General features: G+C 48.0%; 1 protein-coding gene across 6 annotated transcripts in view; it reads right to left on the reverse strand.

Annotated features, from left to right (window-relative positions):
* The window catches only part of SHISA6 (shisa family member 6), a 616361-nt gene that overhangs the window by 585871 nt on the left and 14083 nt on the right, over nucleotides 1–16407 (reverse strand). For all 6 annotated transcript variants that reach the window (XR_007768732.1, XM_050919411.1, XM_050919410.1 and 3 more), the window contains exon 2: nucleotides 13385–13545. Coding sequence is in view for 5 of the 6 variants with exons in the window: in XM_050919411.1 (XP_050775368.1) it covers nucleotides 13385–13545 (161 nt within the window). In the remaining variant the exon portion in view is untranslated. The remainder of the gene's footprint in view (nucleotides 1–13384; nucleotides 13546–16407) is intronic.

The following is a 16407-nucleotide window of genomic DNA, read 5'->3' on the forward strand; positions in this document are numbered from 1 at the left end:
ATAGAAAGTCCCAGGGCTGAGAAATAATATTTTGCTTGTCATCTCTCAGTTTGATTGTTCCCATGCCGAGTGTGGAGGCCTCACTCTGTGAGGACAGTGATGGAGGCCTTTTCCAACACCCCCACAGGAGTATTTTAGACAGAGATGGCTATCGGAAGAGGCATTTTAAGACCAAGAGATATGGTGCTAGCACAGTTCATGGTGGGGGCTGACAGAGCAGTGACAGACTTTGTGACAAGGCTGAAAACATCCATCCACACAGCCAGAATGAGATGTTGCTGCCAATTCCCCATCATTCTGTTTGAGACAGTATGGCGTGTGATGGGACTAGCAGTCACGGAATGGGGGACAAATCACCATACAGAGGATTCTTAGTAAGATTTATTATTTCATAGTATCAGAAGCAGTTTGCCTTTTATTTTTCAAAGGCCAATTTAACTGTAGTAAATAGAGGTTACAAACTGTCTTTAATAACCTTTTGAAGTGTTGTTTTCTGTAAATTGCTCTGATTAATGGAAGAAAACCGTGGGATTTGCCTTTCACTTAAAGACCTCAACTTGCTCTAACAATCAATGATTAAACTCGCGGAACCTTTGCAAGGTAGATAGGGAAAAATTCACCCAGCACTGAAAAGCATTCTTGTTCAATGCCACACAACAAAGTGTCAGGAAGAACTGGAGTTGGTTGGCAAATGGGATGTTTCCTTGGAAAATCTTAACTTTTTGGTGAAAAATTGAAAACTTAAGTATTTTGATTTTGAAATGCTGCTCCAGTGCCTCATGGGAGTTGTAGTTTGGGTGTCTCAGGCTCTTATTCTCATCTATAGGCTGGACTTCCCGGTCCTACCACATCTCTCATGATGCACCCTCGTTCCTAGATCTCCTTTTCTCCAGAGCCTACCTGTTTCCTGTTTGGCCCAGATTTCCAGGGCTCTCCACTGTTCTCAGGGGCAGGGGATTCACTATTTCCAGAGGAAGGCGCTGAGTGCTGGCCATTGTGGAAAATCCGGCCACTCGGGTCAGGGGTCTAAATAGGAGCTGAGCACTTGCCCCAGGAGGTGACTGCTTCCCCGTGGTGGACATTTATCTCTCCATTTTATCTTATCCCCACTTTCCCTTACCTCCTTGCTGCACAATTCACTAAAGCTGGTTAGAAGTGTCTAAGAGAAGTGTGTTCTGTTAGAAAATGTTGATTCGATTGAACTGAAAGAAGCATTCTGCTCTTTCCTCACCCCCAGGGCTTAACACAGATTCACTCTTTCCTGCCTGCACTCCCAGGGCTTTACATGGACCAAGTGCTCCCTGCCCCCACCCCCAGAGCTTAACAAAGATCCACCCTGCCCTGCCCCGAACCCCAGGGCTTTATGCAGACCCGCCCTGTAGTAACAGACAGGCCCAAGGCCACCCAGTTGAATGGTTATTGAATTGGCCAGCTCATGCTGGCACCTGGCTGTGCGACCCTCCTGCAGACACACAGGCAAGGCATTGTTTAGCAGGGATATTCTCGGACTCAGCTGGGTGAAGCTAGGGCCTGGCGTTATTCATAGAGAGGGAACTGCTAGCTGGGGATCGTGACTCCCGCATGTGGGAACTGTGCATTTCCAGGGAAGGGATGGGAACACATCATGGGACTGACCAAACCAGCTTGCATCCAACTGCTCACAACGAATTGCTGAACAGCTCCTGCCAAGAGTGGGCCTTTGCCATGACAGGAGCGGGGAATTCTGGAAAGCTAATAGCTGTGAGGAAATGACTGCAGCACCACAGTCACATGTCAGGAGCCAGGATCCTGAAAACCATGAGACTGGCTTCAAAATCATGAGGGTTTCTAAATACTAGACAGCGTTTCCATTTGCTTTCTGGTGCTTGACCCATTAGGGTGCACTCAGGTCAAGTTTTAAGTCTTTTTTCACAAGCTTGAGGGCTAAAAACTTCCTCTTTTTTATTATATGAAAGCTGAGGCCTTGGCTACACTCACACTTTACAGCGCTGCAACTGGGGTGTGAAAAAACAACCCCCATAGCGCTGCAAGATACAGCGCTGTAAAGCATCAGTGTAATCAGGGCAGCTGCGCTGGGAGCACGGCTCCCAGCGCTGCACGCTACACCCGTAAGGGATGTGGTTTACATGCAGCGCTGGGAGAGCTCTCTCCCAGCGCTGCTGCTCTGACTACACTCACACTTCAAAGCGCTGCCGCGGCAGCGCTCCCGCAGCGCTGCCGGGGCAGCGCTTTGAAATTCCAGATGTAGCCATACCCTGAGATTCTCTCACGATCACCAGATTCCAGGAGCTTGACAAAATCCTCCAAATATTGTGTGAGCTGCAATAAAATCGGAGAGTTGGCGACATTGGCTGTCTTTGTGTGGACAATGTGCATATAGAGAAAGAGGGCAAAGCTCTAGCACAAGTGATGCTGTAGAGATGGTGTGTGCTGCTCTGGTGTGAAGAATCACAGGCCCAGAACACCAAGCACTCTGGGCAAGTCTGCATAGCAAAATTAAGTCAACTTAAGTTACATCAACATAGAGCCCATGCAGTAATTGAATAGATTTTTCATGTCCACACTATGCTCCTTCTGTCGGTGCTGCACATCCTCACCAGGCACTGACAGACTGGAGCCCTACTGCCGGGGCTGACAGCTCAGAGAGTCTACATGGACACTGTGTCGACCTACCTATGCAACTTAAGCACTACACTTCTCACAGAGGTGGAGTTATTAGGTCAGTGTACTGGGCAACTTACATTGGTGGGAGCAACATGTTAGTGTAGAATGATGCTTACAGAATTAGGTCAACCTAACTCCACAGCGTGGACCAGGCCTCAGTAACAGCAGGAAGAACTAGTTGCTCTGCCTCTCCCATGGAGAAGGGATGGCTTTCTTTTGACATGATTATCAGAGAGGGCGGTGGGGCCCCAAGGCATGACACATATTGGCCATGTGGCGGGGGAGAACTGGGCAGAATAGACCTCCTCCTCACAAGCCTGCTCGGTCCCAGGGTGCCCTCCCCCTGCCCATTAGCCCCCCAGTCCCGGAGTGATCTCCCTCTGCCTGCCAGCCCCCCCAGTCCCGGGGTGACCTCCCTTTCCCATCAGTTTCCCAAGCTTAGGGTGACCTACCTGTCCACCAGCTTCTGAGTCCAAGGGTGACCCTTCTGCCCCTAAAGTCTTTGAGCCTCAGGTGACCTACTGCCCCTACCCTCACTGCACCTTGGGGTGATCTACTGCCCACTAGTTCCTTGAATGTTGGGATAACAGGCTGTCTCAGGCTGACTGCACTTTCCAAGGCATTGAGTGCTGGGCGGAGCTGCTGCTAATTTTAACAGAGGACCCCAGCATTTCCTGGGGGAGGGAATTCCTTCCTTCACTGCCATGTCTTTGCCTCTCACACCCAGGGGTACTGAACTCCAGCCTTTGTTCTTACCACACTTCATCCAATGTTGTCTCTAAGCGATCCTCTAGGTTAGAGCTGGGCCACCCCATACTACAGTGTCTTACATGTGACTTCTGCCCCTCGATCTGGGGAGATGGGCTAGGAGATGGGACAGAGCCCTGCTGCTTCATGCAGGAGAGAGAGACAATCTGACCTTTTGCTCAAATCTTTTTTGGGTTCAAATCTCGTGCAGGTAACTGCTCCACTCCCCGTCCCATCGCTGTTTCCTGGTCCCAACAAGTAGCAGATGCAGTGAAACATGAGGAGAAAACACTCCCCCTGGCACTGGGAAACACAGGAAGCCGCAGAGACTCCCAGCCCAGATCTGGAGATGCAGAGATCTAAATTGTTGGGATAAGTACCCAGACTCTTAGGGTGACCCCTCTGACTGTGCAGGAAGATGGAGCTCTGTGCCCCCTCCTCACCCCACACACTTACTGGGAGTTTGGTGAGTTTTCTTCCTTCCGCTCATCCCTCCAACGTGCCCATTTTCTCTTACTCCTGGCCTGGTTCAGACAGGAGGGCACACACATACGTGCCTCCTGTGGCGTAAGGCCAGATGCCCTTGTGCAGTGGGCAAGAAGCAACGCGACCCAGGTCTGTGGAGGAACAAAATGTGTGGGACACACACATCCCTCCATTGCAGTGTTCCTGGAACACTCACATAAAACTAAGCACCCAACAGGTTGTCAGGTGCACCTTTCCACCACAACCAGCTCTCTCCTATACGGGCTCCTGCTGCCAGGAATGCCTGGTTCAATTCATTTCCCAAGTTCTCCTCATGGTTTGTTCTGTTGTCTGGAGCAAGTCAGGCCTCACTGTGATGCTCTGTTTCAAAGTAAATCTATATTCTTCAGCCACTCACCCTCTCACTACTTTTATTAGTCTCTCTTTTTCAAACAGATATTGTTGCCTAGTAACCCACCATTTCTAGCTATCCTTGCTCCTGATAAGAGCTGCAGAGCCTGGCCTTGTGGCTTGAGGACTGCCCTCTGTGGAGGGAATGCTAAATTCCTTCACAGTCTCTTCACCAGTGGCATGATCATTCATCCCTTAGCTTCATCCTTTACACTGGGTCCATGGCTCATTAGTGTATTCAGAGCCACACTTATTACTACAGAAGAGCCACTTTTCTGGCGCAGTCAAACAGTTTTGGATTCTTTCACATATTATCCATTTTAATTTATGAAATGCTTGCCTCACCCCTGGGTGAGGTTCCACCTTGCAACCCAGACACCGGGCTGTGCCAGAGCACTCTCATTGCCTGACAGGTAACTTTGAGAATCTGTGGTCATTTGTCATGCCTTCTTACATAGTGTCACTGGAGAACACATCCTTAGCAGGGAGCTTTTGCCACCTGGTGGGTCATCTCAGGGGCTTGAGGTCAAAATACAGATTTGTGATTTTTTTTTTTCCAAAAAATGTTAAGTTTTTAAAATTGTGAATTTTAGGCTTTTTCCCACTTTTCTTTTTCCTGCCTCACTTTTTGCCACTGACTGAAACAAAATGAGTAATAGCCAGGATTTTATTCCCCCTCCCACTTTTTTTCTATTACAGAGTAGCAAAGGGAAAATGCAACCCAAACGCTGCTGCTCTGTGACTTTCCAGGCTTCTCCAACTCTGGAAAAATGACATGGCAGCACTTACAAAGTTCCATCTTTCCTTTTGCTGTTCTGTCACCTTTCCAAGTTGAAGAAGTTTTGAAAATTTCCAGAGTGGGAAAAGGAAGAATGGGAAAGTGAAAAACAACCAAACCCCAAAACCCAACCAAACCTCTCAACATCACTGATTATGTTGCATTCTCTGGTAACAAGGAATAAAGGGGGAGGAGGAGAGAAAAGCAGTAAAACCCCCAAAATTTAAAATTTTGAAATGCTCCATTCCAACGAAAACCAAGAATTTTTTTGGAATAAAATAGAAGGATATCATGGAATTGTGCAATCAGAAAAAAAAAGTTTGTTTCTGGCAAAAAATAAAAAAGTTTTGAATGAAAACTGTTGACCAGCTGGTCTTCCATGTTGTTTTCATGGTTTTAGCACCTACAGCCATGGCCATTTCCGCAAATACCCCTATGATAACACCAAAAGCTCTGAGATTTTGATGACAGTGGCAAAGGCCCAAGTCTCAGGCCTTGTCTACACTAGAAAGGGTTTATTTGTACAAGCAGAGCTATACTGGCAAACCACGCTAGTGTAGACATGAGTACTGTAAAAGACATGAGTAGCATAAACATGAGTGTTTACTGGTACAGCTTATACCAGTTCCCTGAATGAAATAAACTATACCAGGAAAATGACTTTTTTTTCCTGTACAACTGCACCTACACTACAGATTTTGCTGGCACAGCTATGCTGGTTAAGGGGCCTGTGATATTTCCACACTCCTAACTGACACAGCTATGCTTGCAAAGCTTTTAAGTGCAGAGCAGGCTAGCCCCAAGAGCAGAAGCCTGAGGCTAGGAAAGGGAAAAATAAAGAGAAATGAAATAAGTTAAGTCTTTTTTAAAAGTCCACCTGAAATAATGGAATTCCAGTGATGCAAGATAATCTAATTATTCATTCATGCACCTTTCTGGTCCATCCCTAGCTGTGTATTTTCTGTTTGGATGGCACTCTCCTTGGGGAAGAGACCTTGCCTTCCTGTGCTGCTACAGCTTTAGTGATGAAATAGCAGGCAGGTTTATGTTGATGATAAAAGAGGAGGAGGCATCGTCATCTGGGTATTTGGTGGTCTGTGTGCAACGAGTTTGTGGTCTGAGTCCAGTATCTACAGCACAGAACCATCTCCATAGTTGGTACTTAACGTTGCCCCACCAGGCAATCTGAATGGAAAACAAGATGGCCTAGTGGTTATTGCACGAGATTAGAACTTCAGAGAGAATAAGAACCTTCGATATATAGGCCAATGATTCCTACCCAGGGCAACTCTCAACTGGGCGGATCTGGCTGCTTTCTGCTCTTTGCTGCTCAGGAAATACAAAGAGGCTGAAATGCAAACCAGATCCTGGCCCAGAGAATCTGCCAAAACTGTGGAAACTCTTCAGTGGGAATTTGGGACTTTCCTGAGGAGGACTGGGGGGCAGGTCACAAGGGACACTTGGGGCTTGGAGCAAGAGAGCTGTGATTGGAGGAATGTAAAGCAGCGTGGAGCGGCTTTGAACAGAATCAGCCTTGTTCAGATCCCCCAGGTGTCAAGGCAGACTGGGTTTATTTCTTTCCATTTCAAATGAACGAAAATTGAGACACTAATAAAGTGAAGTGATAAGAAATGTTGTGTTACTGGAACTCCCTGGGGGTTTTCCATACCACAGGCCTGATTCTTGAGTCATCACTTACATTAAGTAAAGTCACTGTAAAGTGCTAGCACTTGGACTGTGTATTGTTTTCTATCCACCTTGAACACACTGATGACACAAACCGCAAAACAGCAGAGAATCAGCCCCACGTCTCAGATGCACATTTCTGGATTGATCCTTGGAAACTTCATTAGAACAAAGTCACAGGGTGCATTACTAGCTCCAGATTGTGGGGAGAAGCCAGAGAGTTGATTGCAGCGCCGGCTTTAGGCCTATTCCATCAATTCCCCCGAAATGGGCCCCGTGCCTAAGAGGCCCCGCGCCCAGTGAGAATCCCTTCCCTGGCTAGAGGCACCTTTTTAATTTTTACTCACCTGGTGGTGCTCCGGGTCTTTAGTGGCACTTCAACGGCGGGTCTTTCGCTCGCTCTGGGTCTTCGGCGGCACTTTGGCGGTGAGTCCTTCAGTGCCCCCGAAGACCTGAAGCAAGTGAAGGACCCGCTGCCGAAGTGCCGCTGAAGACTCGGAGCACCGCCCGGTGAGTACAAGCCCCACGTGCTTTTTTACATGTGGGTTTTTTTTTTTAGTCATCCCTGCTAGGGCTCCGTTGAAACGGTTTGAATTGGGCCCCACACTTCCTAAAGCCGGCCCTGGTTGATTGTACAAGCTAGGGAAGGAAATCAGAGGCAGGGACCCAGCTGGAGAGTTGGGAGACAGAGCAGAGGAGAGCAGGAGAAGGGGAAGAGGGAAGAAGACAATCTCCAAAGTTTGGATGAGATCAGAGAACGTCTAAAGAAGCATTCAGTCTTTGAGGGGTTCTCTGCCCTGCTCACCATTACCCCTTCCTACACAGTCAGTGTGCACTCCGGCCTGCCATCTCACACACAGCTAGGATTCAATGGCAATTATTGCCTCATCTGTGGAATGATTGCAATGGCAAATGTCCTGTGCTGCTCTGCCTGGGTTTGGCTAGACACGTTAATTACAATTTCTGGAAGGATGGAGCGTGTCTCCAGCACTCCTTCGCATGCAGAGCAAGCTCAGAATATGCCCTTAGGTGGAAGGAGCTGCTGGAAACAGCACTTTGAATGTGTGCATCTCTGGAATAGCCTGATTCAGATGGATTATTAAAAGCCTTTCCCAGATATACCAGGCTAATCAGAGCTTTGACCTGTGTTGTTTGCTGCATTCAGAGTGGTAATCCCATCAATACATTGCTCTTCAGACATGCAGGTGCCAAAAGGCCTAATGCGGAGGCTGGCACAGGAGATTTTTAATACTACAAAATGGTCTCTGGCTAGATGAACGAGCACCTCCTGTTCCAGAGGTTGAGCTCCCGACTTGTATGCCGGGGCTGGGTTCAAACCACGTTCACTGGGTTTGTTTTGTGAGAACAATTGGTATCTTCAATTGGAGCCCACATGATGTAAAGCTCTGACTCCCTGGGCCACATTCTCTTCTCCCACCAAGCTCCATCCAGTACAGGCCTGGGCACTGGGAGACAAAGGTGACTTTGCCTCACTTTCATGCCTGCCTGATCGTGAGGCCAGTAAGAGGCCTGTTTGGTCTCTTGAAACAGTTACACCCAGGCCGTGTCCCCACGTGCTAGCAGTCAGCGTGGAACCTCCCTGGGCATTCTCCCTACACAGGGGGAACTCCCAGGGCTGCAGCAGTGTAAAGCAGGCAGAGAGGGCCCCCGTAGCACATACGAATTGTCCTCTTATATGAATAGTACACAAATGTAACTCCAGGCGGCCTGAGTCTCCACTTCCTTACAGCACTGCAGTCAGTGGGGAATGTTGGTGTATAAAGAAGCCTCAGCAGGGGCCAGGATATGGCCCACAGAATAAAGACTGTGCAAATTGGCACAGGTCACTGATCTCAGAAGCTACACTCATTTACACCAGCTGAGCATCTGGCCCCCTGACCTTACAGGAGCTATGTTGATTTACAACGGCTGCGGATCAGGCCCCCTGACCTTGCAGGAGCTACACTGATTTACACCAGCCGCAGCTCTGGGCCAAGGCACTTTTTGGAATTTTATTTTGGGGGTGGTTGTGTGGGTTTGGTTTTGGAAGCAAGCATCCAACTGCAGTGAAACCCTCCCCCACCCATGGGAGGCCTGTGCTGGTCCTCTCCTCAGGAGAAGCTCTGTTCAGAAAGCTCCTGGCTGGCAGTACCTTGGCAGTTCTAGCCTAGCCTGTGGTTCAGTCACTCACTGTTTGGGAAGGTAACCTGCCAAGCCAACCAATTCTCCCCATCCTGCCCTCTGCGATGTCTTCGCTGGTGAAGGTGAGTTGAGAATCGGGCCTCATTTTCTCCATTAGTTCTCCTGAGCATCAACACCATTGTCACAGGAGCTTCCACAGTCTCTTCCCCTACCCACTTCTCTGATATTGCTTCTAACTTGTCACTAGTGTCTAGCACCAAACAATGTAGGGCATCTCCTATGGAGCCTGGAGATGCTCTCATCATGTTGCTGCTCATACACTATGTACTTCAAACACCTGGTGGCCAGAGCCGGCGCTACCATTTAGGCAGCCTAGGCAATCGCCTAGGGCACCAGAATAATTGGTGGGCGCCGTTTTGCCGGAGGGGTCGGCAGGTGGCTCCGGCAGAGCTGCCGCAGAGGTGCCCGCGGAGGGTCCGCTGGTCCGCGGCTCCGGTGGAGCTGCCGCAGTCATGCCTGCAGACGGTCGGCTGCTCGCGCAGCTCTGGTAGACCGCCCACAGTCACCACTGCGGCAGCTCCACCGGAGCCGCGGAGCACCAGACCCTCTGCAGGCACCACTGCAGCCGCTCCACCGGAGCCGCGGGACCAGCGCGCGGGGTGGCGAAATTGCCGTGCACCTAGGGCGCTCAAACCCCTAGCGCTGGTCTTGCTGGTGGCCCAGCAGATTTCCCGCTGTTCACTCATTCTTCCTTATTCACGTCCATGATTCTTAGCTACGAAGGCCCAAATGCATACCACTGACTGTTAAACAGGTGTCAGAATACAGGCAACAAGCAAAGACCATGGCTGAGGAGAAAGGAGTAGACAATTACACAGGATTGTCTGTCTAACATGTCTCCAGGTGCCACAGTGATGGATGCATTAGGAATGCCGGATTAGATAGATGTTCTGTACCTCAGATTCATCGGGTGTTACCTGTTGTGTACAACAGCACACAGTGAAAGAAGAAGAGGTCTGAGTGGGAGGAAGGCAGGAACATTTCTGGCTGCAGTGAGAGCTGTAGCTCATACTGATTAGATGGTGCACAGCTGGAGAGGTGTGCTCCTGCCCGACCAATCTCAGGCCCAACTTTCACCTCTTGGCAGCACAGCTCCTAACATCACCAAAATGGCAATGGTGGGTTACAGCATGCGAAATAGAAACCACAGCTGCAGGGGAAGGGCATGAGCCACTTCTCTGCCAATCCAATCTGCAACAAACTAGCAACATTGTCAGCTCTTTTGCAGCTCCCCAATTGCTAGGCCATAGAGATTTCCTTTACACACTCATGGCCTCAGGCCTGTCGAGAATTCAGAAGGGAAAATAAATCCTGGCTCTGGCAAGATAGCCCATGTTCACCGTTCCTAGAGAGTATGGCAGAAGCAATGCTGCACAGTGGGGTTTAGTTGAGAATGAAAAGCTTCCTTCCTTATGAAAAGGACATGGTTTTTTTTCTCCCTGGGCCACCTTTTCTCCAAGGATTACATCAGGCTTGGGCCCAGTGTACCTCAAAGTCCCAAAGAAAAAAGAAACCAAAGGTGAGAGGGGAACCCTTCAATTGGAAACCTAGTGCCACCTCCTTAGATCCAAGGCCCTCACCTTCCCCATTGGCATGGTAGGTACCATGTGGCTTCTGTTTGCTCGCAGTGGCTTGCCCAACATAGAGATGGCAATAGTTCCCATCAGCCATTGCAACTATATCCTCAGCAAGCTTTATCTGAACAGCATTTCTTTACTGTCAGTTGCATCACTTCCTTGAGAGGTTTGTGGGCATTCTCCATATTCCATCCCACCATTGTCAAGGCCTCTTTCAGCCCCATCTGTGTAGCTGGAGATTTTCTCAGCAAGCTCTTTTCTAGTGGTTTTTGCTAAAACAAAACAGAATCTGAATGAACAGTCACCCTCTTCCCTTCCTTTGCATCAATTTCTGTTCCCTGGTTCCCTCCCTGCCCCACTTCTCCTGCAAGTATCGCATTAGACCTAGCACTCTATGCAGACTGGAGTCCCTTGTTTCTCTTTCTGATTCTTTGTTGGCCTGGCACTTCCTACCAAACAAGTTCCCGGCCAAATTATACTCCTTCTGGGAACAATACATTTAGTTCACTAGCCTGAAAGGAAGGCAATAGACCACTCTGCCTAGCCCAAAAGAAGCTCAAGCCAACTGAAGACCCTCTGTACAAAACCAGAGCACCATGCCCTCTTTAATTCTTGTGGTTGTATCACCCCAACAGAGTTACAAAGCTCTTTAAGTGCCAGAGCCCTGGTGACTCAAGCACACCCTGCCTCCTATAGACAATTGACTGCGCAGTCCCATTCTCTACCTTGACTCATTATTAAGCGGTTTATTTCACAGGTAAGATTTCACTGGCTAGCTCTGCAGGATTCTTTGGTCTCTGATCAATTAAATAGGGGAGAGAAAAAAAGTCCTTTCTCCTGGGACCTCTCGGGCTCTTTGTTCTTAGCAACGAGTGGGAACTCTAGAGCTCATGGTCAACTGATCCACTCTTCTCAGGATCATGACATTGTTGTGAACGGCATCTCTCTAACAGTCACCACAACACAGCCATGGAAACCTAATAATTGATTCATGGATGCTACCACCAGAAGGGACAATTATGATAATCTGATCTGGCCTCCTGCATAACATAGGCCATAGAATTTCACCCAGTGATTCCTATATATAGCCCCCAAATTTTGGTTGAACTAGAGTGTATCTTCTAGAAAGACATCTCAATCTTTATTTAAATAATTCATATAATGGGGAATCCACCACATGCTTTGGCAAATTGTGCCAATGGTTAATAATCCTTAAAATTTTGAACATTATTTGAATTTGTCAAGTTCAATTTCTAGGCACTGGATCTGCTGGTTTAAAGAGTCCTCTACTACCAGAAATCTTATTCCCATATATAAAATAAGCAGCAACAACAACAACAACCAACAGTACATATAGGGAAAATACAAAAGCGAGAAACTGGCAACAAAACAGAAACAGCAATGCAGGATGCCTGTGAAGTTCTTGCAACTATTCCTGTTTTAAAAAGTGACAACTGCAGAAGTACAGATTTTTGGCAGGTGCATTTGAAGCCAAAGGAATACAGTGTAAAGTGAATTTATTCTCCAAGTGGCTGTCTTCCCAAATGTCAGTCAAATGCAATGGGGTTACACTCTGGGCCTGCCTTACTCTGGGCTATATTCAAGTCTGGGCCACTCAGGGTTCACTGATGAAGCCCTTACCAGTATTATCACCAGTGGGGCAACATTGTATCCACAAGTTTCAATCAGTTAGGGTTGTACTGTATGCGAATACCATGTGAAGACTGTATGGTCTTTTTATGACAGTGATGCAACTCCAATCCAGCTTTCCTAGTGGTCTTCTTCACATAGCACAAGGAGCATCAAGGTAGATTAAAAGAAAGTCCTGAGATCATTGAAAGCAACACTTAATACAATCAACAGCAGTATGGGCCCAATCTTGCACATTACTGAGCACCCTTGGCTCCTATTGGCTTCCATGCGAAGGTCCCAGAAGGAACCATTATGATCATCTGATCTGATCTCCTGTATAACAGGCCAGAGAATGTCACCCAGTAACTCCCACATCAAACTTAACAACTCCTGATTGAATGAGAGTGTATCTTATGGGAAGACATCCAAACTCAATTTAAAGGCTTTAAGTGATAGAGAATTCTCCACATCTCACTTCACAACAGGTGATTAGCAGCCATGATGATATTTAAAATATCTTCATTGTGATTATCTGCAGGTAATGAAATGACTTACCAATCCCTCACTTTTACACAGTGCTTTTTATCCTGTGACCCCAGAGCACTCTACTGATGGGGTAGTGAAAGTGACTTGCTCAAACACACTTGCAGTCCCAGCACAAAACCCAGATCTCTGGAGTGCTAGTCCAGTGCTCTACCCTCTAGGCCACACTACCCCCACTTCCCTGGGATCTCAGTTATGTGCCTGTATGCTCCTTCCTAATATGAAGATCTGCATCACAGCCACACTTTCCACATGTGGCTTTTCTCTGACTGGCTAAAGTATCCTAGCTTGTGTCGATTCCTTCCTTTCCAGCTGCAGTATTCATGGAGCCTGGGCAATATTTCTGTGTGTGTTGGGTTGCGGACCAGGGGACAATTGTAAATTCTCGGCAAACCTCTCATGTACTTGCTGCTGATTCTGACATCTCTAAAATACCTGCATAGCATGACAAACTAATTTAGCAAATGCAACTGGATGACTTACAGAACCATCACAACTGCTTCTTGAGATACAGTTCTGATCTGATTGCCTCTTAGAGATAGTTTTTACACAGCACATTTGATGCTGTTGCCAGTAAGTGGAACAGTGTAATGTACTTTACTGCTTCTTTTCTGCTCATATTCAACACGGCATTGGAGCAATGGGCTGGATAGGAACCAAGTGGAATAGTGACACTTACCTGGGTTACTTTTAGAGGTGCGCACAGGGGTGTAGTGGTTTTTGGAGGATGTTCGGACAGGCGTGTTTTCTTTGGGAGGGGTATCTATGGCCGAGATAGTCTCTCTTTCACAGTGTGCTATTGGGATTGGCCCCTGCTGCCTTAGGATGTCTGCCAGAGCCCTGGAATGCAGAAAGAGGACACAACATGTTTATAAAGCAGCAAGACTGACATTCAAAGGTTTCACTTGTCCATCTACAGTCTCTATTTGAACCCTCTGGTGCTTTGATTTGTTAAGGAAAAACACAAAGGCAACAAAAAAATCTTGTGGCTTAAGAGCTACATGTCTTTTCATGGGTACATTACTGGACAAAGATCCATTTGTTCACAGGAGAGTTTGGCTATTGTTTAATCTTTCACATGCTTCCACTAATTCACTTAACCCTGAGGTTATGTTCTCTCTCTATCACTGCCCTTGCTGTCATTGCTATTGCTGTTGAATTGCTTTCTGTAGCAGAAAGCCCTGCCTTCATAAAAACGATTACTAGGCAGACAGGATCCCCAGGCCAGGTGCAACATGAGAAGCAGGAGTGCAGGTTTCCCTTGACTTGCCCACACCCAGCCCCAAGCCAATGTTCCTCATCCCTGATCCTGGAGGTACCTCCTGGAGGTGCGAAGGGGAGTTCAGTCTCATTGCTCATTCAATCCTGGCTTTTTTCTGTCCACAGGGGGACCAATAAGTGTTCGTAGTGGTGGATTTTTGAATTAGGGTCAGTGCTGAAATATTTCACATGGGCTATACCTATCAGAGCTACAAGCTTATCTGTGGCATCTTCCCCATTAGAGACTTGTCTGATGGCATCAAGATTGAACAAGATTCTCTGTGGGAAAAAATATCTGCATTCAACACCATAGCACTAAATTGCATCTAGTGATTTCCCCACGCAAGCAGGAACACTCAAAAGATATTTAATCTATATCATATACATCATGGAATAACTATAGCATGAAACACACTGATTTTTTAGTGCAGCCAACAGCTATCTCCCGATCAGCAGGAGAAAGGGCAGGACTGTTTTGGTTTTAAGGGATGGTGGAATTTTAAAGCTGATTGAGTTTGAAAGGTTCAATTCTCTCAGGCAGAGGGAACATGCTTAAAATCACCTCAGGTACCAACAAAGAAATTCCTCCATTGCATATTCATAAGATTGGTGTTGCTCACATTTGCTGTCTTTACTGAAATGCCTTATCTATCATCTGATATAAGACAGAGTTTAGAACCTGAGTCTGTTCCATTTTGAAAATATTTCAGTCTATGCCATACACGTGCACAATGCATTGCAGGAATAATTTGCACTATACAAGAACTGCTTTTCTTCTAGGCTTGGTCCCTCTTTAGGGTTGGTTCTTTGATTCCTTCTATGAAAGAACCCAGATGAGGCTCTCAAAGCACTTTATTTCACAACATCCCTGCGAGGAAGGGCAGTGCTACAAAACTCAGTGTCTCAGAGCACCACCTCGCAGCCCAGTGGCGCACTTCTGCAGCTTTGCCTCAGTTGGCCTGCTAAAGCCAGGGTTGTGAGTTCAATCCTTGAGGGGGCCATTTAGGGATGTAGGGCAAAAATCTGTCTGGGGATTGGTCCTGCTTTGAGCAGGGGGTTGGACTAGATGAACTCCTGAGATCTCTTCCAACCCTGATATTCTATTATTCCAATAGCTATACCAGTTTCCCCTTGGTCTTCCACAACTGCACCCAGCTGCCACTGTCTTCCATTGAGCCCTCCAGCCAGAGGTGAGAGTAAGCCTACCTGCTCCAGTATGGCATACTGGCAAGAGCTGGTGGTACACAGCCAACCATACCGGCAGAGGCAGCTTCCCCAGGCCGACAACTTAAAAGGGTCCTAGGCTCCTGGCACTGGTCGGAGCCCTGGGCCCTTTAAATCACCACCGGAGCTCAGGGGTAGTGGAGGAGGCCAGAAGCCCTGGGGCTCCGGTGGCAATTTAAAGGGCCTGGGGATTCAAAGGCCCTGCCCCTTCCACCCAAGCCCCTGGGCCGCCACCTTGCTCAGGGTCCCTTAAGTTACTTAGCCTCCAGCTTAGAAACACTGAGTCTCACCCTTCCAAGGTACCAGTGTTCACAGGCCTTATTCTGAGGCCTGTAAAAATTTCTTCTCTCCTGTATCAGGGCCTGCCATGCACCTTCTGCTATTGACGCTGGATGTCCTCTGCAGCCCGCTCTTCGGATCTGTAAACAGTCTTCTTCACTCCCCCTGAGCTCCAAGCAAACCCTGGCCCTCTTACTGGCCTCTGCCCTAGGTTTATTCAGGCTTCTTCCCCAGGCCCCTGCCAAAAAGAGATTTAATATCCATGCCTGTTCTTCCTCAGGGCTTCCAGCAGAGAGACTCCGTGCCCTCCCCTCTACAGAGGGCTCTAGCTCTCAGGAAGGAACAGTCAGTCCACACCCCTCCTGTCATCCTCCCTCTGTCACACTTTCTTCCTTCTAACTTCCACACTCTTCCCAAGTCTGGTGGGGCAGGGCAAACTGAGCAGGGCTAGTCAGCCCCAGGCCTCCCACCAGGCCTCACTGAGACAGGAAGTATTTTTAGCCATGTTTGGTTAGGACTGATCACATGTAGAAGCCCCCCCGCCAGGACTAAGTCCCCATTGTGCTGGGAGCTGTAGGCATACACATGCAGCATGACACAGACACAGAGAGGGAAGGGTGTGATATGCTTAGTGGAGGGTGGCACCCATTCATGACCCAGTTACAGCACCCTAATCCTCTTAGCCCCAGCCTGAATTAGAACAGCCTGGGGGTTACACCAATTTACAACGGCTGGGGGTGCACTCTGCCTTACCTCCTGCACTAGAACTGTAAGTAGCCAGGGTAGGAGCAAATCACACCATCCAAGAGCTTCCCCATGGCAAGGGAAACCTAGTTAGGGCCTGAGCATGGCAAAGAGGACAGAACAGGGGAAGAGAATCAGGCCCAGAGCATTTAAGCCCTATGTTTTCAGATGTGCCCTTAATCTTGAGTGTCTGAT

The sequence above is a fragment of the Gopherus flavomarginatus genome, chromosome 12 (genome assembly GCF_025201925.1).
Source record: "Gopherus flavomarginatus isolate rGopFla2 chromosome 12, rGopFla2.mat.asm, whole genome shotgun sequence".
Classification (NCBI taxonomy): Eukaryota; Metazoa; Chordata; order Testudines; family Testudinidae; genus Gopherus; species Gopherus flavomarginatus.